A 19,778-nucleotide genomic window follows, 5' to 3' on the forward strand; every position below is an offset into this window, starting at 1 on the left:
ACCCAAAATAGTACACAAGAGGTTAAGCAGATGGATTAGCTTCCCTTAATGCGTCCTATTTGATAGACCGGGGTGCTTTGTGGGACCGAGAGAGATTTCACTCAACAGACTCTGGATAGTAGGGGGAAATGAGCACCTGCTCCTTGAGGAACACATTGAAAATTAGATTATAGATTGCAAATCAAATAAAGTTGCAGCCACCGTTAACCTCATTGTCTCAATCTCTTGCCTTCCACCCCACATTTTTTCTTCTTACTCTCAGAGATATGGTCCTTTACAGGGAATCCTTATATTTGCTACCTGATTAAGGATACAGTACTGCCTTTTCAACCCTGGTATCTTCTTGTATCCTAGGAAACATCAATCTTTCCCTGGCGTACTGCTGTTTTGGCACTGCTTTCCCCAACAGCACACTCAGGGACAGCAGGGGGAGATGGCCATCTCAGACGACAGATGCTGAGAGGCATTGTGATGGCAATAGTGTTTTAGGACCCTGTGCTCCTTGAAATAGCCTGTTGTGCTATATAGCTGAGGACAGCTCACTTGAGAGACCTCCTTATCCCTTATACACCCAGGGCACTGCATTCTCCTGGATAGTTTTTCCTTAATGTCCCCAAAATATCAGAAACCTGCTCCACAGCAATTTGTCTCTGTTCTATGGAACAGCATTCCTGTGGAGATACAACATGTGCCTACTATATTCGGTTTCCTGAAATAAACTGAATACGTTTTTGTTTTGACAATCTTTCGTAGCTGGAGAAAAAGCCTCCACCTTAGGTATTAATGTTGTATTGTTTCAACCCCCCCCCCTTTTTTCAATGTTCTTTTGTACTGCTTTTAAAACCATCTTAGCTATTTTTTATGATAGGTCTATAAATTGCCTTGAGACATATATGCACAAGGTTATTAATTAATAACTCAATCTATCAATTATATAAGATTCAGCTCCTAGTGAATGAAATGAGGGGCACCATCTTGTCCTTTATCTCAGACAGGGAAGTAGCTTGGACTGGCCATGAACATGTAACTAGGTAACTACAGGGACATCAAATATGTGCACAAGTTGTTGGAAAAAGTTTCCCCAGCCACTCTCGGCAGCTCCCAGCAGAATATTAAAAACACGATAAAGCATCAAACATTTAAAACTTCCCTAAAGACAGCTGCCTTCAGAGGTCTTCTAAAAGTCAGGTAGTTGTTTATTTCCTTGACATCTGATGTTCCACAGGGTGGGTGCCACTACTGAGAAGGCACTCTGCCTGGTTCCCTGCAACCTCACTTCTTGCAGCGAGGGAACTGCCAGAAGGCCCTCGGTGCTGGACCACAGTGTCTGGGCAGAATGATGGGGGTGGAGGCGCTCCTTCAGGTATACTGGGCCGAGGCCATTTAGGACTTTAAAGGTCAGCACCAACATTCTGAATTGTGCTTGGAAACGTACTGGGAGCTAATGTAGGTCTTTCAGGACTGGTGTTATATGATCTCGGCAGCTGTTCCCAGATAGTGATAGGTCCACTCTGATTGTTCTCTGAGGGTTGTGATAGGGGCACTGATCCCACTCCCATTTCACTCCAGAAATGAAGCACCTGGATGTTTTTAATTGAACGTCATCCAAAAGTTCTGCAAAGTAATAAAGTCTTTGACTAGGGTCTCAAGTGAACTGCTATGCAGAACAGAAGTGCTTCCTGTTTCTCACTTCCCTGGTAGTTACTGGGGTGGGGGAAAACTGAGAATGTTCTTGTTAGACACTCCAGCCAGCCTTCATTGAACATGCCTGGCAGAATTTAGAAATGCTAGGAAACATGGTAGCACACCTTCCTATGTTCCAGCATCTCCAAATACTGCTGTACATGCTTGTAGCACAATCTAGTACTTTATTCCGAAAAGGTAGAGCAAATCAAGTGTCTAGGGCTGTATCCAATGCTAGCTATACTCAGAGTAGATTGATTGAAATCAATGGACCTGGCTAACTTTGGAGCATTAATTTCAATCGGTCTACTCTGATTAATACTTAGTAAGTGTGCTTAGGTTTCTGCAACATCTATGCGCAACCACACAGAAACAAATAATAATAATAATGTGGTGGAATAAGCAAATAGTATAAGCAGGAATCCTAAGATAATGCTACTATTCAGTAACAGAACACACAGAGAGAAATGTATCTCCAAATAAATGCATCCCTCTTGCTCTTCTAAGCAATCAGCAAACATTACAAAGGAAGGCAAGATAGCCTGATACACAAGCTTTGAAAATATGAGCTGTTAGTTTTGACAAAGAGAAAGAAAATATTAATGAGCTGGATGGATTAAATTTTTTTTTAAAAAAAAACACCTTTTTTTTTTTTAAAGGAAATGATTCTGTGCAGAATGCTTACAACTATTCCGAATGGAGGCTAGCCAAGGGCAAGATGCCTTTTCAGGGGGGAAAATACAATACTAGTGAGGTAAAATATAATAATTATAACCCTCAGATTCGGGTTTTAACTCCATCAAAACCTCTTAATCGTTCTGCATTAAATTGAGCATGCTAAAACACCAAGGCTATCCAAGACCACACTTTTACAAAATGGTAATAATTGCAATATTGATAAAAGCTGATAACATGAAGAACAATGCCGGGGGAGGGGTCCTTATACAAACACAGGAACTGGAAATGTCTGACCGGTTCACAGGACTGCTAAAACAATTTCTTGCCTTCACCGCTGGCCAATATCCTAAACATTTTCCCCCTAAGGTGCACTGAAGTCAATATTTAATGTAGCCATTAGCTTACAGACAGGAAGGAACTTAGACACTTACTGAAGACATGAAAATTAAACCAATTTTTCTATACTTTGGCTAGGAGTCACCAGCTCACTCGGTAATGGAATTCTGAAGCACTGCAGCCCACCCTATGACTCGTTCACACACAATTTATGCTAAGATAGCAACCACGAAGTCATTTCAACCTTTGGTTTATTTTCATGATGTGTATTTTTACGAGAAGACAAAGAAAGTTGGAAACCACCAGCAATCCCTAACATGTGTTGCCTTTAACTTGTCGCTTCTGCGAATTGCTGATCTTTCAGTATAGCAGCTCCTCTGCTTTTGGAACTGGTCCTGCCAGAGATCTCCTGCCAAAGGCTACTTTTCATTTGCGAAAGAGTAGCCATGCTTCGACAAAGGCCTTTCGCTGCATGTATACATATAAAGGTGTTTCTGCAGGTTACTGGCATTTCCCATGGCACTAAGTGAGTGGTTCAGCATTTCAGCCGGCTGTATGATGAAATCCTATGATTGGGGCCACAGGCGCCCAGTCGAAAGATTGCAGCTGCAAACATTCAATGCAGCACTTGAGCTGGAGAGTGGAAAACGGGTGCTTTGAAAAACTCCCAAACATACCTTTTGGGGATGTTGCTCATGGCTGCTTGCAGTTAATGCGTTCCTGTTCTCCGCTGCTTGATTAAAAAGAAATAAGATGCCTGCCCTTCGCAAAATGATCCCAGTCAATGATCTATCTTGGCAATGGAAGTGTTCTACTGCAGAGAGATAAGGCAAGTGGCATCCCTCTGGCGGTCTTGGCAACAGGATTGTGTTCTTTCCCCCCGCAAAATGTGCTAACACTGTGGTGTCCTTTGGACTCCTCAAAAACCACCAAATGTAGAGCGCTGGTGCTGATGGGAGAATAACGTGCTCATGAAAATTGCAAGACTGTACAAAGTGCCCCTGCTGGACCATATCAAAGCGCCCAGCCAAATGCTTGTGAGAAATCCACATGCAGGACATGAACGCAACAGCACTCTCTTGCTTGTTACCCCCAGCAACTGAAATTCAGAAGTGTACTCGCTCTGATACTGGAGGTAATAGGATACGTGGCCGTCAAGACAGGCAGTCACTACATAATGATTATTTTTTTAAAAAAGATTTTTAAAATAGTCATTCCCAAGAGGCCTGAAGCATTTCTTTTGGGGATTATGGGGCAGAGGTTCCAAAATAATAATGATGGTGATAATAATAATAATAATAATAATAATAATAATAATAATAATAATACTGTAATAATAATAATAAATTTTTATTTATACCCCGCCCTTCCCAGCCAAAAACCGGGCTCAGGGCAGCTAACACTAATTAATCACAGCAAAAACATAAAAACAATCCATTTAAAATACAGATTAAAATACAAATTTAAAAATCCAAAATTAAAACTGCATTAATTTAATTTTAATTTAATTTAAATTTAATAAATTAATTTTAATTTAACCAAGAGATGGTTACGTTGTTTATGTATGCTACTACTATAGCCTGAATCCTGTAACCGCAGAAGTGGAAAGAAGAAGTCCCAACGAAAGAAGAATGGATTTTAAAGTTAATGCACTATGCAGAGATGGCGAAGTTGACAGCATAAAAATAAAGAGATCAAAAAAAGATGAGAACTTTGTCGAAGAGTTCAGACTATTTGAGGGTGGGGACTATAGCTAAATGAAATCGCGAGCAGGAATTGAATAACAGGCAAGAGAAGGAGAATAAAGAAATGATTGTGATATAAGTTATAATACAATTTAAACAAAACCGAAGTTATGGCATCAGGTAAAAGATTCCATGACAGAAACATCACGGACATAAGGATGAGAAGTCAAAATTTATTATATACTGAAAGTAAACTGAACAATATCAAATTTTGTGTAAAACGAACATACAACTAATAAAAACCATTTTTGAAAAGACAAGTGGTCACTGAGAGGTACATCATTCCAAAATGTATACAATCCCATTTTAAACTCACACATCTTGATAGGCAGCACATCTTGTGGTACCAAATACCATAGTGTAACTATGCATTGTGTGATGTTATTTTCCCCTGAATTTTCAAACATTCAGCTTCTATGGATCACCCTAGCTTCAAGGTGTGTGTGTGTGAGAGAGCCCTTCCCCATTATACTCAGCGCTAGTGAATTCTCAACTATTGCAAACTTTTCAGCAATGGGATGGTGGTTCATTTCACACTTTCTTGCCCTCACCCTTGATGGATCTCATCTATATTTCTAGGAAAAAGCTACAGAGCTCCGTAGGAGACAGAGACTCCAGTAGCAAAATTATGCATTGTGGAACATGCAACAAATAGTGGCCAAGGGGGATCTATTAACTAGCAATCAAAAGATAATTTAAAACATGGGAGAAGACAACAGGTGCCTAATGGATGGGCAATGAAACATTTGGCAGAAACTTCTGGGAATAAAATGATACTGTTGTTCAGATAGCTTAATAAAAGGGCAATCTTCCAACTCTACAGGATGGTATGCTTTTTTAAAAAAACAATTTATGCTGTAAAAATTATCTGCATTGCTGCTCAAGGGACTGAACTTACAAGAGACTTAGTATGTAAATAATTCTGTCCAAGTAGTGAACCTTTCCATCACAGCTGCAGTTGACTTCCTGCAGGTTAGATGTACCCCCAGCAAGATCCATACCATGCAACTGACTCATTTTCACTGCAGTCAGGCTTGAGTCTGGCACGGCACTGACAAGACTATAGATAAACTTGGGGATCATGTCACTGCAAGGCTGTGTCTTATCTTTAATAAAAAAAAAAGGAATATTTCTTCCCACACGTTGCCAACAAAAAAATCAACAATTCCTTGTTGACTTTCAATTGCTACATATTCATTGACAAAGTCATGTCCTTATGGGACTCTCGGCTCTTCAAAGCTAAAGAGTTTGTGTCCACTTCGATGGATTATTGAAAAAATTATCATTACTTCTAAATAACTAGCCAAGTGAACACTTTGTTTTTTGAAAGAGTGCGAGAGAGACAGAGAGATGCAGAGAAGAGAGCTATTTCTTTTTGCAGTGGAAAGCCAATTAAAATGGCTCCAATATGGAAACTTCTGAAAAGTGTCATACTTCTTTTTTAACTTTAATTATTCACATTCCTTTGAACCTTCAAGGAAAGGTTTTGTTCTAATCTAGGGAGAGTGCTGGGGAAATGATATAACTTAAGCAATACTCTAATACGAAGACTAATGTAGGAGGTGGGGGGGGAGGAAGATTGATAATAAAAAAAGAAGATGACTCAATATGACGTAGCTGATTTACAGTGTCAGGGGACATTCACGGAGAGCCATTAGAAGCTCTTTGAAAAGAAAATCTAAGTCATATTTGAACTTCAAAAGATCATGCAATCTGGGAAATATCATCCAGTTTCTGATTGTAAATATTTTATAACTAAAGCTCTATTAGCTCCTCAACGCTTTAAATCCAAAATGTTTTAAAATGACTTGAAAGCCTGAGGAGAATACAAGAGAAGAAGAAGGGGAAGAAAAAAACCCACACGGAATAAAAAGAGATGATGGCAGCAGTAGCTCCATGTTAAAAATGAAGTAATTACCTTCAGTACAAAATGTTCAGAGACAACATTGTCTGAATGGGGTGTACTTGCAGCAATTTCTGACACCCTTTTTATCCTCACCAACACACTAAGCAAGGAAAATGCTGGCATTTTATTCAACCAGTTTACCTCATGCTTACCCTGTCACAGCTTCCATGATACATGCCTGTGATGTCACCGTGCCACCCAACAGTGTCAGGGAGCGTCATCAAAAATTGCAGTGACTCCCCCAATGGTTTACATAATTCACATAGTTATATACTACTTAATACCAATAACAAAACTCTTAATACCAATAATAACACTCTGCACAGGCCACAGGGCAGCTTACAATAAAAAGTAGTAACAAACAAACATAAAATCCAGTTAAAAATCCATCAATCCATCAAAACACCCACAACAACAGAGGTGCCATCTTCTTAAGAGGATTGAGGGAGCCAGTGTGCGATGCCATACAATGCTGTGATGGCATACATGTCACGTCCCACAACACCGACTTTGCGCATACGATGCTGCAAGGAGCCAGGGGGCGGAGCCGAATGCCTCCTAAATATTGAAACTAGCACCCGGAAACTATCACCCCAGCCTTAAGCAGCCAGGTGCAATCTTGGGGTACCACGTTAGGAGTCTATGTGCAAGTATCTGTCCAGAAGTCAAGAGTGGAGGAGATGGGCCACACAGCTTCCCTCAACTGCCTGCCGAGTAGACCCATGTCTTAAGGGGCCCTCCACGCTTGGCACAACCCTGTTTAAGTGTCAGCCCTCCATCTGGAGGCTGTTAATGGATATACACCCAATGCCTGTGCCAAAGTCTACCAACATCTGTAATCAATAAAAACTGTGGCCAATTTTAAATCCCAGAACTTTGTCCTGTCTGGTTTGTTTACTCCCGTTGTTGCCTTGGTTTCACCCTCTGGGAGGACAATGTGGTGCAAACTAATTGGCAGCCAGTGCACTCGGGACACATTCAGTGTAATATGCTCAAAATTATGAGCAACCTGTCCACTGAATTCTGCACCATAATTCTGCACCAATATGGAGATTACAGCTAGCCCAAACTTCCCCATTCCATACAATCTGCAGTTACAAATGGAATTGCATGCATGTGTTGGGAGAGCAACTGAGTAACACAACTGAAAAGCACAACTGTGAAGCTGCACAAGGGAAACACACCTACAACACAATGGGAAAGAACCAATTTGCCGATTTGACTGGCAAAGTGTTTAGGCAGAAAATGCTTAGATTGAGTGCTGAGCAGGTGCCATCACTGAATAATGTTCCTGGCAAAACTTGAGATCAATGAGTTGGAAGTATGTTTTCATTTATTTATTTTGTTAAAAGAATGTTTTAATCTGTTTCTGCTTTGCTTTTGATTTGAAATTGTGTATCTGTTTACAGCCCTGGGCTCCTTGAGGAGGAAGGGTAGGATATAAATAAATAATAATAATAATAATAATAATAATAATAATAATAATAATAATAATAATAATTTATTTCTTATACCTCACCCATCTCACTGGGTTACCCCAGCCACTCTGGATGGCCTCCAACAAAATATAAGGGAACAAAACAGAACCTCAAACATTTTTAAAAGCTTGTCAAAACAGGGCTGCCTTCAGATGTCTACAAAAAGTTTTGCTTTTTGACATCTAGTGGGAGGGTGCTCCACAGGTTCCCTGTAACTTCACTTTTCGCAGTAATGGAACCGCCAGAATTCCCTCGAAGCTGGCTGGACGTAACCCACGTGTAAGCTGTGGGTTTTTAAAGTATTATGATGCATAATGGGTGTAGATAGAGGATAAACTGTTAGATATGCCAGAATATGGAAGAAAACTACCTCCAGGAGAGAGAACTGGTAGGATGTCCTTCATAGTAATTCTTCCTAATGTATCGCTATTAAACAGCAATCTGGACAGCTAGGGTGAGAGGTACGAAGACAGAAATGTGAAAGGAAAGAAAGCATCTTGTTTCTAAGGATAAGAAAATAAAAAAATTAAGATGCTACTAGTACAGAACTTCCTAGTAAATCTTCTGGCAGGATATTAAGTTTTATTTCTGTTACTCATTCTAAGGAAATATATCTTAAGTGTGTAATTCCCCATTTTGAGGCTATTTCTTAGGAACAATAATTAAAGCAGAAGAAGGCATTAAGAGGCCTAAGAGATATATTTAAGCTTATGAAAGAATATGAAGCAAAATTAAATGTCTAATATTTTCAATATCAATACCAAAAGGGCCTCATTGAGGGCATGACACGAATAAACATAGCAATTTCCATTCAATAATAAATACAGGTTGCTGTTGTTGTTGTTTTAAAAAAGGATGGTATATTTGGTGCTGCTTATTATTGTCCCTCCGGTTTCTCATATTTTGAGAGCGATCAAAGCCAAAAAGCAAAAAGAACTCTGGGAGAAACTGTCTATCATGAGGGAAATGAGTCAAACGCACTACTGGAAAGGTTACACGTTTCCATTAAAATGCTCAGTAACAGGTAAGAGAGGAAAGCTGGAATAAGCAAGATGTTTCCCCAAACATGAAATCTTCTCCATTCTGTACAGACTCTTCTAATAGTCCACTAGGAATTCAGGTGAAAAGTGTGAAGCAACTGTATTTAACCTCTGACTGATTGATAAATCTTTCCAACAGCCAGACAGCTGGTCAGTATATCAGCTAATATCTAAAAACTGATATAAAGGTAAAGGTAAAGGGACCCCTGACCATTAGGGACGACTCTGGGGTTGCGGCGCTCATCTCGCTTTACTGGCCGAGGGAGCCAGTGTACAGCTTCCGGGTCATGTGTCCAGCATGACTAAGCCGCTTCTGGTGAACCAGAGCAGCGCACGGAAATGCCATTTACCTTCCCGCCGGAGCAGTACCTATTTATCTACTTGCACTTTGACGTGCTTTCGAACTGCTAGGTGGGCAGGAGCTGGGACCAAACAACGGGAGCTCACCCCGTCACGGGGATTCAAACCATCGACCTTCTGATCGGGAAGCCCTTGGCTCTGTGGTTTAACCCACAGCGCCACCCACATCCCTAAACACTGATATATATCTGTATTTTATATACACACACACACACACACAGAGAGAGAGAGAGAGAGAGAGAGAGAGAGAGAGAGAGAGATCCCTCTGTCTCATGCTCTCAAGTTTCCGAATTTCCTACTTAAATTCATAAAGAGGTCACAGCAATAACTAGAGCCCATTTTCCCTTTCATGCCAATTATTGTGGCACTGGGAGGATAATTTTCAGACTCTGATTGTGCCTTTCCAAATACACTGGGAGACTTGATTCTCTTTGCCTCGCCATGCAGGAAGATCAGTAATTGCCTGGAGGTGGATAAAGCATAATGCTTCTATCTTTGCTGAGAGGCATAAATCCAGGTTTATTACAGAGATGTATAAATTGAGTAGAAGCTGTGAGGGGAAACTACATGAATATAAAGAAACTTCTATTTAACCTTCCCCCCCCCCCCTTCTCGTCTTGGAGGAAGTAAAGGACAAGCTAAACCCACCAACAGGGAATGGAGCAATTTATAACTTTTCAATGTATCTTAAATATTATTATTTCTCTTCTTTTCATTTTTCTTTCTTTTTTCTCTCTTTTTTTTTTTTTTTTTTTTTTGCTGTGTGAGCTCTTAAGGAGTATAATAACCAATACAGTACAACTGTCTCAAAGATGTATTTTGACAGCACCCTGCTTAGTTAATGACACCCAAATGCTCGCTCTATACAAATCAATGAAATGGTAATAATTCCCAATCAATCATATTTACAGATCTGCAATTCTCTCTTACAAGGCTAGAGGGAGTTCACTGAGTCACTTTCCACGGGATTTTTTTAGAATACAACAATATCCCACTGAGAAGCTTATATGAGGGTGAAGAAAGCAGAAAGCCACTGGATAAATTAGAATTCAAAAACGGGGTTTGATTTTTACCATGTACACATGTGCAATCAATCCCATCTGTGATCATTAAAATCAAATTCTAGCAGGCAGCATATAAGCACATTTGTAATTTAAATATACCATGTAATTGAAGTGCAGTTTTCTCTTGTTTTCATACCCTTATTTTCCTAATGACAGACAGCTAATGTAACTGCTTTAAAATATTTTCTAAATAAGCATCTCAGAGCATCCAGACACACCTATATGGCGAAGAGAGATAAGCATATAATAAAGGAATCTTGAAATGTAATGTTCCTTTTTTGCAAAACAGGCAGAAATGTGCCATCAGGAAGATTAGCTGGAGGGTACATTAAAAAGCCAGGTTTATCTGCTTACACTTATATATATCCTCATCCAAATTTATCCTTTTGTGAGAAAGCTCCTCACAAATGCCTCTTCCCCACTGACACTAGAGGGTAAAAAACTACAGCAAGGCTGCTATTTTTCTGCACCAGCTTTTTATATTATTATTCATTCAGATACTTTTATACTGACTTTTCACTTCTAGACTGCATATGCCCAAGGTAACTTGCGGAACAAAATGAAAACCTAACCACAACATCAATAAAAATGCCGTGCATCTAGATCAAATACAAAAAGGCGGCAAGAAAAACTTAAGAGACTTGATCTAAGCGGAAGAAAACATACGAAGCAGATAAATGAGAGGACTGCTGGAGGAGAAATGGTGATTTAAAAACTGGGAAATTGGGGGGCAGCCAAACCTCCTAAAACAGAGAATTCAGCATCTTAGATGGGTGGTCTCTCCTAAACTCGTAGGATTAATTCAGAAGTGATCTGGGATCTTTCAGAAAAACCAGGGGCTAGCCCCCACTTCCCAAAGCACACGCTCTACAGGTATTACCGGTAGCTAGTGGCAGCATCAGCAGCTGTGATGGTACAAAAGAACGTGGAATTATGGGAGATGTAGTTCTCCCAAGGGCTACAGCTTTTCAAGGGTTCTATTTTCCACATGGTATGTTCATATGTTAATCAAAACGTTGGCATAACGGCTGGTTATTCAAAATGCTGGTATGTGTTTAGTGCTGAGCTGCTTATCACCATTCTCTGTCTAAGTATTGACTGGCTAACTATTGCTTATCCTTGTTGCCCATCAAAAGGCTGACTAGTTAGGAATCCAGTAAGATTGGAGGTTAGACCTGCAAGATGGGGGGCATTGTCCCCACTGTTTGACACAGCTATGAGGAGAAAGAGGGCTTAACTCCCATTCAGGGGTTCCAAGGCCTTGTTAAGAATAGAAATTTCGTTCACAATTGACAGCAAAATTACCAAACTGACAGTTCTTGAAATAATATGCGAACTGAAAAAAAGCCATCCTTCAAAATTTCCACTCTCAGAATTTTGCAATGTAGTTCTCCAGTCAAGTAATGTATATGCAAAAATGCATACAGAATGTGCATAAAAATGTATATATATTTGCAACAATAATATAGAAAAGTGCATTACAGAAAAATGCTTACAAAATTTGCATTTTAGGCAAAATACACTAATGCATATATCAGGAGAAAATTCCACTAAAATACTGATGAATTTTCATGAGCTCTTTTTAGAAAGAAAGAAAGAAAGAAAGAAAGAAAGAAAGAAAGACTCATGTAGAAACCTGGAGATGTAAAGTCAAGATTGGAAAAAATGAGAAAGAGAAATCATAATTTGACAGATTCATTTGTCAAATGAAATTCGTTCAGGCGCCAAGCCAAAACTTGGGAGTTGAGTTCCCTGCACTCACTCCAAGTTCTTCAAAAGTTAAAGGACACTGAAATAGTTCCTGAGCCTAAACATGATCTCTGTAAGTTTAGTTCTTGCAGCTTCATTGGCTGCTGGAAGCTCTGCCATAGCATGAATGCTGGATTTTGGGATCGTAGGTAACATTGTGTAAGTTTCTTTCTTTCTTTTTTTCTTTTTAAAAAAACAACTTCCCATAGTTTCTAGTTAATTTATGCATGGCGCAGTTCCACCTAACACTTCCTTTGGATGAGAACTCTGAATTCAATATTATGCATATAAAACTTGGGGAAATCCTACAGTTAAAAGTCATAAAGCTGCTGCATTTATGGCCAGCTGACTCACATATGCTAAGAGCATTTTATTACTGAGTGACGTGGGAGATTGTTTACAGAGGACAAGGATTCTGTTGACTGGAAATCTGTTCTAAATCCATAGCTGTTGACTTTTCCCTTTTCTTGCGAGGAATCCTATTCAGAATAAGGGAATTTCCCTTTAAAAAAGGGAAAAGTTGACAGCTATGTCTAAATCATTGCTATCCTTCGCATTTCCATTGGATGTAGCTATGATATTAGGCAGGTTCCTACCGCAACTACTGGAATTGCTAGAGAAGAAATGTTCATCAGTCAATGTCTCTGATGGTATCCTTGTATGTAGAATTGTACCAAAATATTCTGTGACCGATCTTGAGTTTCCCTGGGATAACATGTGAATCTACTCACATACACTGTTAATATTTACTTAACCGGGGTGTGGGGTGGGTGAGTGGCTCTTCCAATGGATGTATTTTTCTGCACTGAAAAGTCGGATGCCATCATCAGGATTTCCTGGGTCTGGTACACTGGGGGCCCCACACCACAATCATGTGCAGTCTACTGGCAAGATCTGTTGCTTATTGTATATATGTAACTTGCCAAGATGTACACAACCTTGATCTCCTGGGACGAAAACTGAGATGCAAACATATAGTATCATTCACAGATCATACAACCAGTGCCGGATTTACGTATAAGCTAAACGAGCTATAGCTTAGGGCCCCACTCTTTTGAGGGCCCCCCAAAAGATTAAAGAAAAAAACTGGATGTACATTTCCAAAACATAAGATAAAAAAACAAATAAAACAAAATCTACACACAGCAACAGTGTTTTGTGTTGTGTAGGTTCCTATGATGTAAGTAATGGGCCCTGCCTGCTCCCTAACATATCACAGGTTTGCTCATTTCTATATATAGGGTGCCTACATTCTGCACGGACTGGTTGCATTGCAACATGTGCAAATGGCTTTAGATACCTATTAGGTCCATAAATGACCATATAGCATATGTTCAACACAAAAAACAGTGGCAATTTGTTGTTGACAAAGGACAGCTGGACATATAAAGGGCCCCATTACCTTCAGTAGCTTACGGCCTCATCAAACCTAAATCCGGCCCTGCATACAACCAAAGGGCAAGATAGTTTGAGCACGATATACCGATTCCGCCTCAACTGCAAATTAATTTCCGGACCTAATTCAAAGCACTGGTTTTGACTTACAAAGCCTTTAATGGCTCAGGAACACAATACCTGAAGGACTGCTTCTCTCTGTATCAACCTACATGGAACCTGAGATCATAGTCTGAGGCCCACGTGCCTCCCTCATGACAGGACTGGAGGGCGGCAACACAAGGATGGGCCTTTTCTGCAGTGGCTCCCCAGGGAGGCACCTTCATTATACACCTCTAGGCACCAGGCAAAAACATTCCTTGTCAACAAGGCCTTTGGATGATTAACATCAGGTGCCCTTTCAAAATGTGTTGTGGAAGGGGGGTTATTGGTGTTTCGTTGTTCTTATTTTTACTATGTATTTTGTGGTTTTTATATTGTAATTTTATGCTGTGAACTGCCCTGAGATCTGCAGGTGAAGGGCGGTCTACTACTACTACTACTACAACTAATAATAATAATAATAATAATAATAATAATAATTAATAATATGACAATAATATTCTACTCCATGTGGCCATAAGTGCAACACAACATTTTGTGTGACTTGAAGGTGATATACTTTTCCAATTCCGATCATCAGGATTCACATGTAACTACGGTTTACGCTCAGAAGTCAACCAAGATCTTGCGCATAATACATAACTGTGCCCACATGCACATTCTGCTCTCCATTTCAGTAAGAAAAACAAATAAAAATGTGGGAAGCTGTAATTGTGAGCAACAAAGAGGATACAATACAGCAATTCAAGTTCAATCTAAAATGCTGTGGCATAAAGGACAGTAAATACATTGATGGCAAGTAAGAACTCATGATAGTGGGAAATGGGTTCAGTGACCTTTCTATGTAATGAGATTCCATAGGTTGAGTTAAATCTATTTCCCCTTTATCTTCCTCCACTCTCATTTTCTCCTCCCCCTGCCCAGTTTATCTGGTTTGTTTATTAATATATTTAACGTGGAGGTGGGGGTGTCTATCTAGACCTAAGACATAGGTAAAGGGTAAAGGGACCCCTGACCATTAGGTCCAGTTGCGGACAACTCTGGGGTTGCGGCACTCATCTCGCTTTACTGGCCAAGGGAGCCGGCGTACAGCTTCTGGGTCATGTGGCCAGCATGACTAAGCTGCTTCTGGCGAACCAGAGCATCGCACGGAAACGCCGTTTACCTTCCTGCCAGAGCGGTACCTATTTATCTACTTGCACTTTGATGTGCTTTTGAACTGCTAAGTGGGCAGGAGCAGGGAACAAGCAACGGGAGCTCACCCCGTCGCAGGGATTCGAACCGCCGACATTCTGATTGGCAAGCGCTAGGCTCTGTGGTTTAACCCACAACGCTACCCGTGTCCCAGAGACCTAAGACATACAACAGCACAAATTCAATGCAAATTGGAGAGGGAGACACCAATATGTGAAAAGTCAAGTCAGAACTCTCCTCAAGAGCCATTTCTGGAAAAGGAGCTTGCATATTTTATCAGAGAGAGAGAACACACAACACCCTCTTGCCTCCTTTGACTTTTTCAAACAGGGCTTCAGCACAAATCCAATTCTAGAACTCTTCTTTAAGAGACCTAAGGCCATTAAGCAAATGCCACACAAGGACTACATAGCTGGATGGAGCTAACATAATGAAAGCCAAAAGGAAACTTGCTGGCCAAGATGAGGAAGCTTGAATCAGATAAATAGTTGTCTTCAACTACATGTGCTTTCCCAAATGTTCTCTTGAAACTTCCCTTATTCCTTCTCCACTCTCTTCCCCAAGGGTCTTTATGTTAATTTTGTGTGCAATCACAGAGTCACTGAATTGTAGAGTTGGAAGGGACCCCAAGAGTAATCTAGTCCAAGCCTCTGCAATGCAGAAATCTCAGCTAGATCAGACATGGCAAATGGCCATCCAACGATTACTGGGATAGGTCAGTTGGTAGAGCATGAAACTCTTAATCTCAGGATTGTGGGTTTGAGCCCCATGTTGGGCAAAAGATTCCTGCGTTGCAGGGGGTTGGACTAGATGACCCTTGCAGTTCCTTCCAACTCTACAAGTCTATGATTCTATGTGGCAGTCTATGAACCTCTGCATATAAACCTCCAAAGAAAGTCCACACCTCTTTTCCACCTTTGAACAGCTCTTGCTGTCAGAAAGGTCTTCCTGATATTGAGTTGGAATCTCCTTTCTTGTAACTTCAACCCATTGGTTCGAGTCACATCCTCTGAAGCAGGAGAAAACAAGCTTGATCCATCCTCCATGTGACAACCTTTAGACATTTGAAGATGCCTAACATATATCCTCTCAGTCTCCTCTTTTCCAGGCTAAACATACCCAACTCTTTCGACTGTTCCTCATAAGGCTTGGTTTCCAGACCTTTGATCATCTTGGTTGCCTTCCTCTGCACATATTCCAGCTTGCCAATATCCTTCTTAAATTGTGGTGCCCAGAAGTGGACATACTATTCCAGGTGGGGTCTGACCGGGGTAAAATAGAGTGGTACTATCACTTCCCTTGGTCAAGACACTGTACTTTTGTTGATGCAGCCTACAATAGCAAGTTCACATCAACTAGGAGTAATTCAAACATTCAGTTTCTGATGCCGTCAGACTGCACCACACCAGTCACTGTATATTTAAATCAGCATTACTGACAACATGAAAGGGATGTATGCATAATGCTAAACCCACAGAGATGTTCGTCAGACTTTCCTGTGACTTATTGATACTTGATATAGAATAAGTGGTAACCTCTAACCTTAAGGTGGACATATTAAAAAGAACATTTCAAGGAGCTTTTCAGTCTCAGAATTCCTATACTCTGTCTCAATTGATATATATTCCCCAGCTTTGCTGGTGTCAGATGAACGGTGAAGAACAACACTTACCTGGCACACCAGGGGGTGTTTTCAGGTATTTCCCATTAAAATGCTGAATAACTACTTCACATTTTTCGGTAGATTCCATCCTGAGAAAGAGAAAAAAATAATAATAATTATGGAACATCGATCAGATGACAGGTATCAAGAAAAAGTCACGCAATATCACTTGATAAGGAAACGTGCCGCCTGCCTCCATTATACTGATGCTTTAACAGGTATGGTGATACTTTTCTGTCTGGATGTATTAGTTCTGTACAGTCCAATTCTCTGTGTCAGTTACACTCACAACATTACTGTGTGTGTGTGTTTGTGTGTGTTTGTTCTGAAAATCACGTGGGCATAGGAGGAGGAGGCTGCTGGATCAGGCCAATGACCCATCTTGTCCAGCATCCTGTTCTCACCATGGCCAACCAGGTGCCTATGGGAATCCCAAATGCAGGGATTCTCCAGCAACTTCTAAAACTGGAGGTAGTACATAATCAGAATGACTAATAGCTACAGATACTCCATGAAACTGCCTGATCCCCATTTAAAGCAATCCGAGTTGGTGGCCGTCACATCCTTCAAATCCGCACAATACTTTTAAAGCACATTTATTTTTAATAATTTTAAAATTATTAAATAAGTTGGATTTTTATTGCTTTTCCATTTTTATTTTTAACAAATTTGACATCACATTAGTTCAGATTTAAAAATGACTCCCCAACCCGCCATCTTGATGTTTCTCTTCCCACCCTTATTAGCTGCTCAATTTCCAAATGACATTTCGAAAATATTTTAACATTTTATCTCCCCACCCCCGGTTTTCTTCCTCTTCATTTCCCACCGGCTGCTCATTTTTCGGTTCCTGCTAGACTTTTACTTAACTATGCGCATCCAAAGCACATGACTTCCCGCAAAGAACTCTGGGAACTGTAGGCTGCTAAGGGGACTGGGAATTATAACTCTGTAAAGGGGAAGTTACTATTCCTGGGGTTATTTTGCTTTAAATGTGTATTGTGCATGCTATAAATATATGGTGCAAAGAATTATTTCTGTTTACCCTGAATTCATTTTCACTGGTTGGCATTCATTTTCACTGGATGGCCCCAGATTTTATTATTGTTGTTATTATTATTAATTATTATTATTATTATTATTACTGAGAGAGAGAGACTTTTCCCTATCCACTTTTCCTACAACATGCGTAATATTTTATTTAAAAGTCTTGAACGCTGTAATCTTTCCTCAAAGGGAAACTGGCTACTTTTGGCGTTTTAAAAACATGTTTCACTGAGGTGCAGGCTACAATAAACTCTGAATGGGCTGTGGTGTTCCTGGCACCCTGCATTCAGGAGAAATGGGGTGGGGGGGGATGCACATCCACCCTTCATAAGGGACCCTCTGTTTCCCAGACAATATCACCATTATGAAATGCTCCCTGGTAAGACCTTGAGTCGGGATAATATATTCCCCCCCCACCCGATTAAACTTCCTCAACCACAATACAAAAGGGAAAATTAAATCAGTCGGGGTAAATTGGGGGAAATATTTTAAATTTAAACTTAAAAAAAAAATTCAGTAAGTCAATCGGAACAAAACATAAGGATTCTAATTTTCAAAATGGCAGCAGTTGTTTTCGGAGCAGTTTCTCCTGAGGAAAACAAACTCTCCCCTCCCCCCCCCCCGGTCCTTCCTGCAATTTTTTGCTGTCTGAAGAAAAGCTCTGAAAGACTGAAGTAGCAAGTTGGTTAAAGGAATCTTATCCCCTTGCTAACTTTGCATTTCTCATTTTCTGAGGCCAAAATGATTGTCTTGTTCTGTATCTGACAGTAATCCCCCCCCCCAATACTTCAGAGGTCCAATTCTCCAGAAGAAACGATCACAAAAAAGCTTTCTGCTAGCTGAATCTACCTGGGTACCCCACTTTCACTTCCATGAGACGGAAGCACCTAATTTCCTTCAACACCACGCCATGTTTGGCACTTTCCGCTCAGAGGAGGGAGACCTTGCTTTCCTTCTTTCCTCCTGCCCTCCTGAACTTCCCTGTTTCCCAGCCACCTTCAGTTAGCATGCAAATAGGGATCGTGATGAAAACCATTACAATTGGTACCTCAGGTTACAAAGACCTCGGGTTACAAACACTTTGGGCTACAGACTCCGCTAACCCGGAAGCAGTACCTCGGGTTAAGAACTTTACCTCAGGATGAGAACAAAAACCGCACATCGGCGGCGTGGCGGCAGCAGGAGGCCCCATTAGCTAAAGTGGTACCTCAGGTTAAAAACGGTTTCAGGTTAAGAACGGACCTCCGGAATGAATTATGTTCATAACCAGAGGCACCACTGTATTTTCAAATTTGGTACTGAAACCAGGCACGGTTCTGTGCTTTGGGCTCAGTATTGAAGCAACTTGCATAACGTTCTGTGTGCATCTGTCTGATTTCACGGTGCCCCCATCCTCTTTTCCAAACTTACACTTTGTATGCAAAAAAGAGACTATATACTAACAAACCAATTCAAATGAAATCCAGTTGCCTAACTTGGCCACATACTTCCAACACCCCCAAAAGTTTTTAAACCCACTCAAAACGCCTAGGCTAACTTTAAAACATACTTTACCCACACTGCTCATAAAATGGAGCTGCTATCAGCCCATTTCTGCTTAAAAGCTCCATCCCCAGCAGACCAGCCGTACCAAGCTGTGAAAATCGAAAACTCATATCTGACTCTGAAAGAACATCTGGTAGGATTTCCCCAAAGAAATGATGCTAAAAGGACAGTATAGAAAGTTCCAGCCTTGCAAACATGTATCAATCTTTTCCATTTTCTCTCTCTTCCCAATACTCCCTGCCACTTGAATTTTCGGCCCCCAGCTTGCTGCGCCTCCAGCAAGAATACTGCTTATAAACTCAACGTATTTTCACGTAGCTTTCCTCAGCTTCCTTCCACAGTGCATTAACATACAGCCCCCAAAGGCAGACCCAAAAACTCAAAAATATGCGAAATGGTAATATGCATTCTTCTGGAGTGCGAAGATGCTCTCCAGAGTGTCAACAAAGGGTTTGCATTCTCCTGTAGCAGTTTTCAGAGGCAGTTTGGAAAATGTGAATAGGGGATGATTTAATGGTATCAAAATGCATGTTACTTTATTTCAGGAGGAGGTACTAAAACTGTCCCTCTTGACTTGTAATCATTGCAATCTTTTGTACACCTGCTTTTTGTTTTGTTTTTTTAAATGCTGCTACAACCACGTGGGTTATAGACCTTTCGACAAAGAACAAAACGACTGATGCCGAAGATTGTTCACTTTGGCTTCATTCAGATTTAACTAAGCGTACGTCGGCAGCAAATCTATAGAGACTCTTGTCTCTGAAAGAATAAATGCAATAAAAGCCTGTTTTCT

The 19,778-nt window shown here is 40.5% G+C and overlaps 1 protein-coding gene across 1 annotated transcript in view; it reads right to left on the reverse strand.

Annotated features, from left to right (window-relative positions):
* RBMS3 (RNA binding motif single stranded interacting protein 3) overlaps positions 1-19,778 on the reverse strand; it is a 146,737-nt gene that overhangs the window by 116,380 nt on the left and 10,579 nt on the right. The window contains exon 2 of the mRNA XM_033165046.1: positions 16,403-16,482. Within this exon, the coding sequence (XP_033020937.1) occupies positions 16,403-16,482 (80 nt within the window). The remainder of the gene's footprint in view (positions 1-16,402; positions 16,483-19,778) is intronic.

Source organism: Lacerta agilis, chromosome 12, assembly GCF_009819535.1.
Source record: "Lacerta agilis isolate rLacAgi1 chromosome 12, rLacAgi1.pri, whole genome shotgun sequence".
Taxonomy (NCBI): Eukaryota; Metazoa; Chordata; class Lepidosauria; order Squamata; family Lacertidae; genus Lacerta; species Lacerta agilis.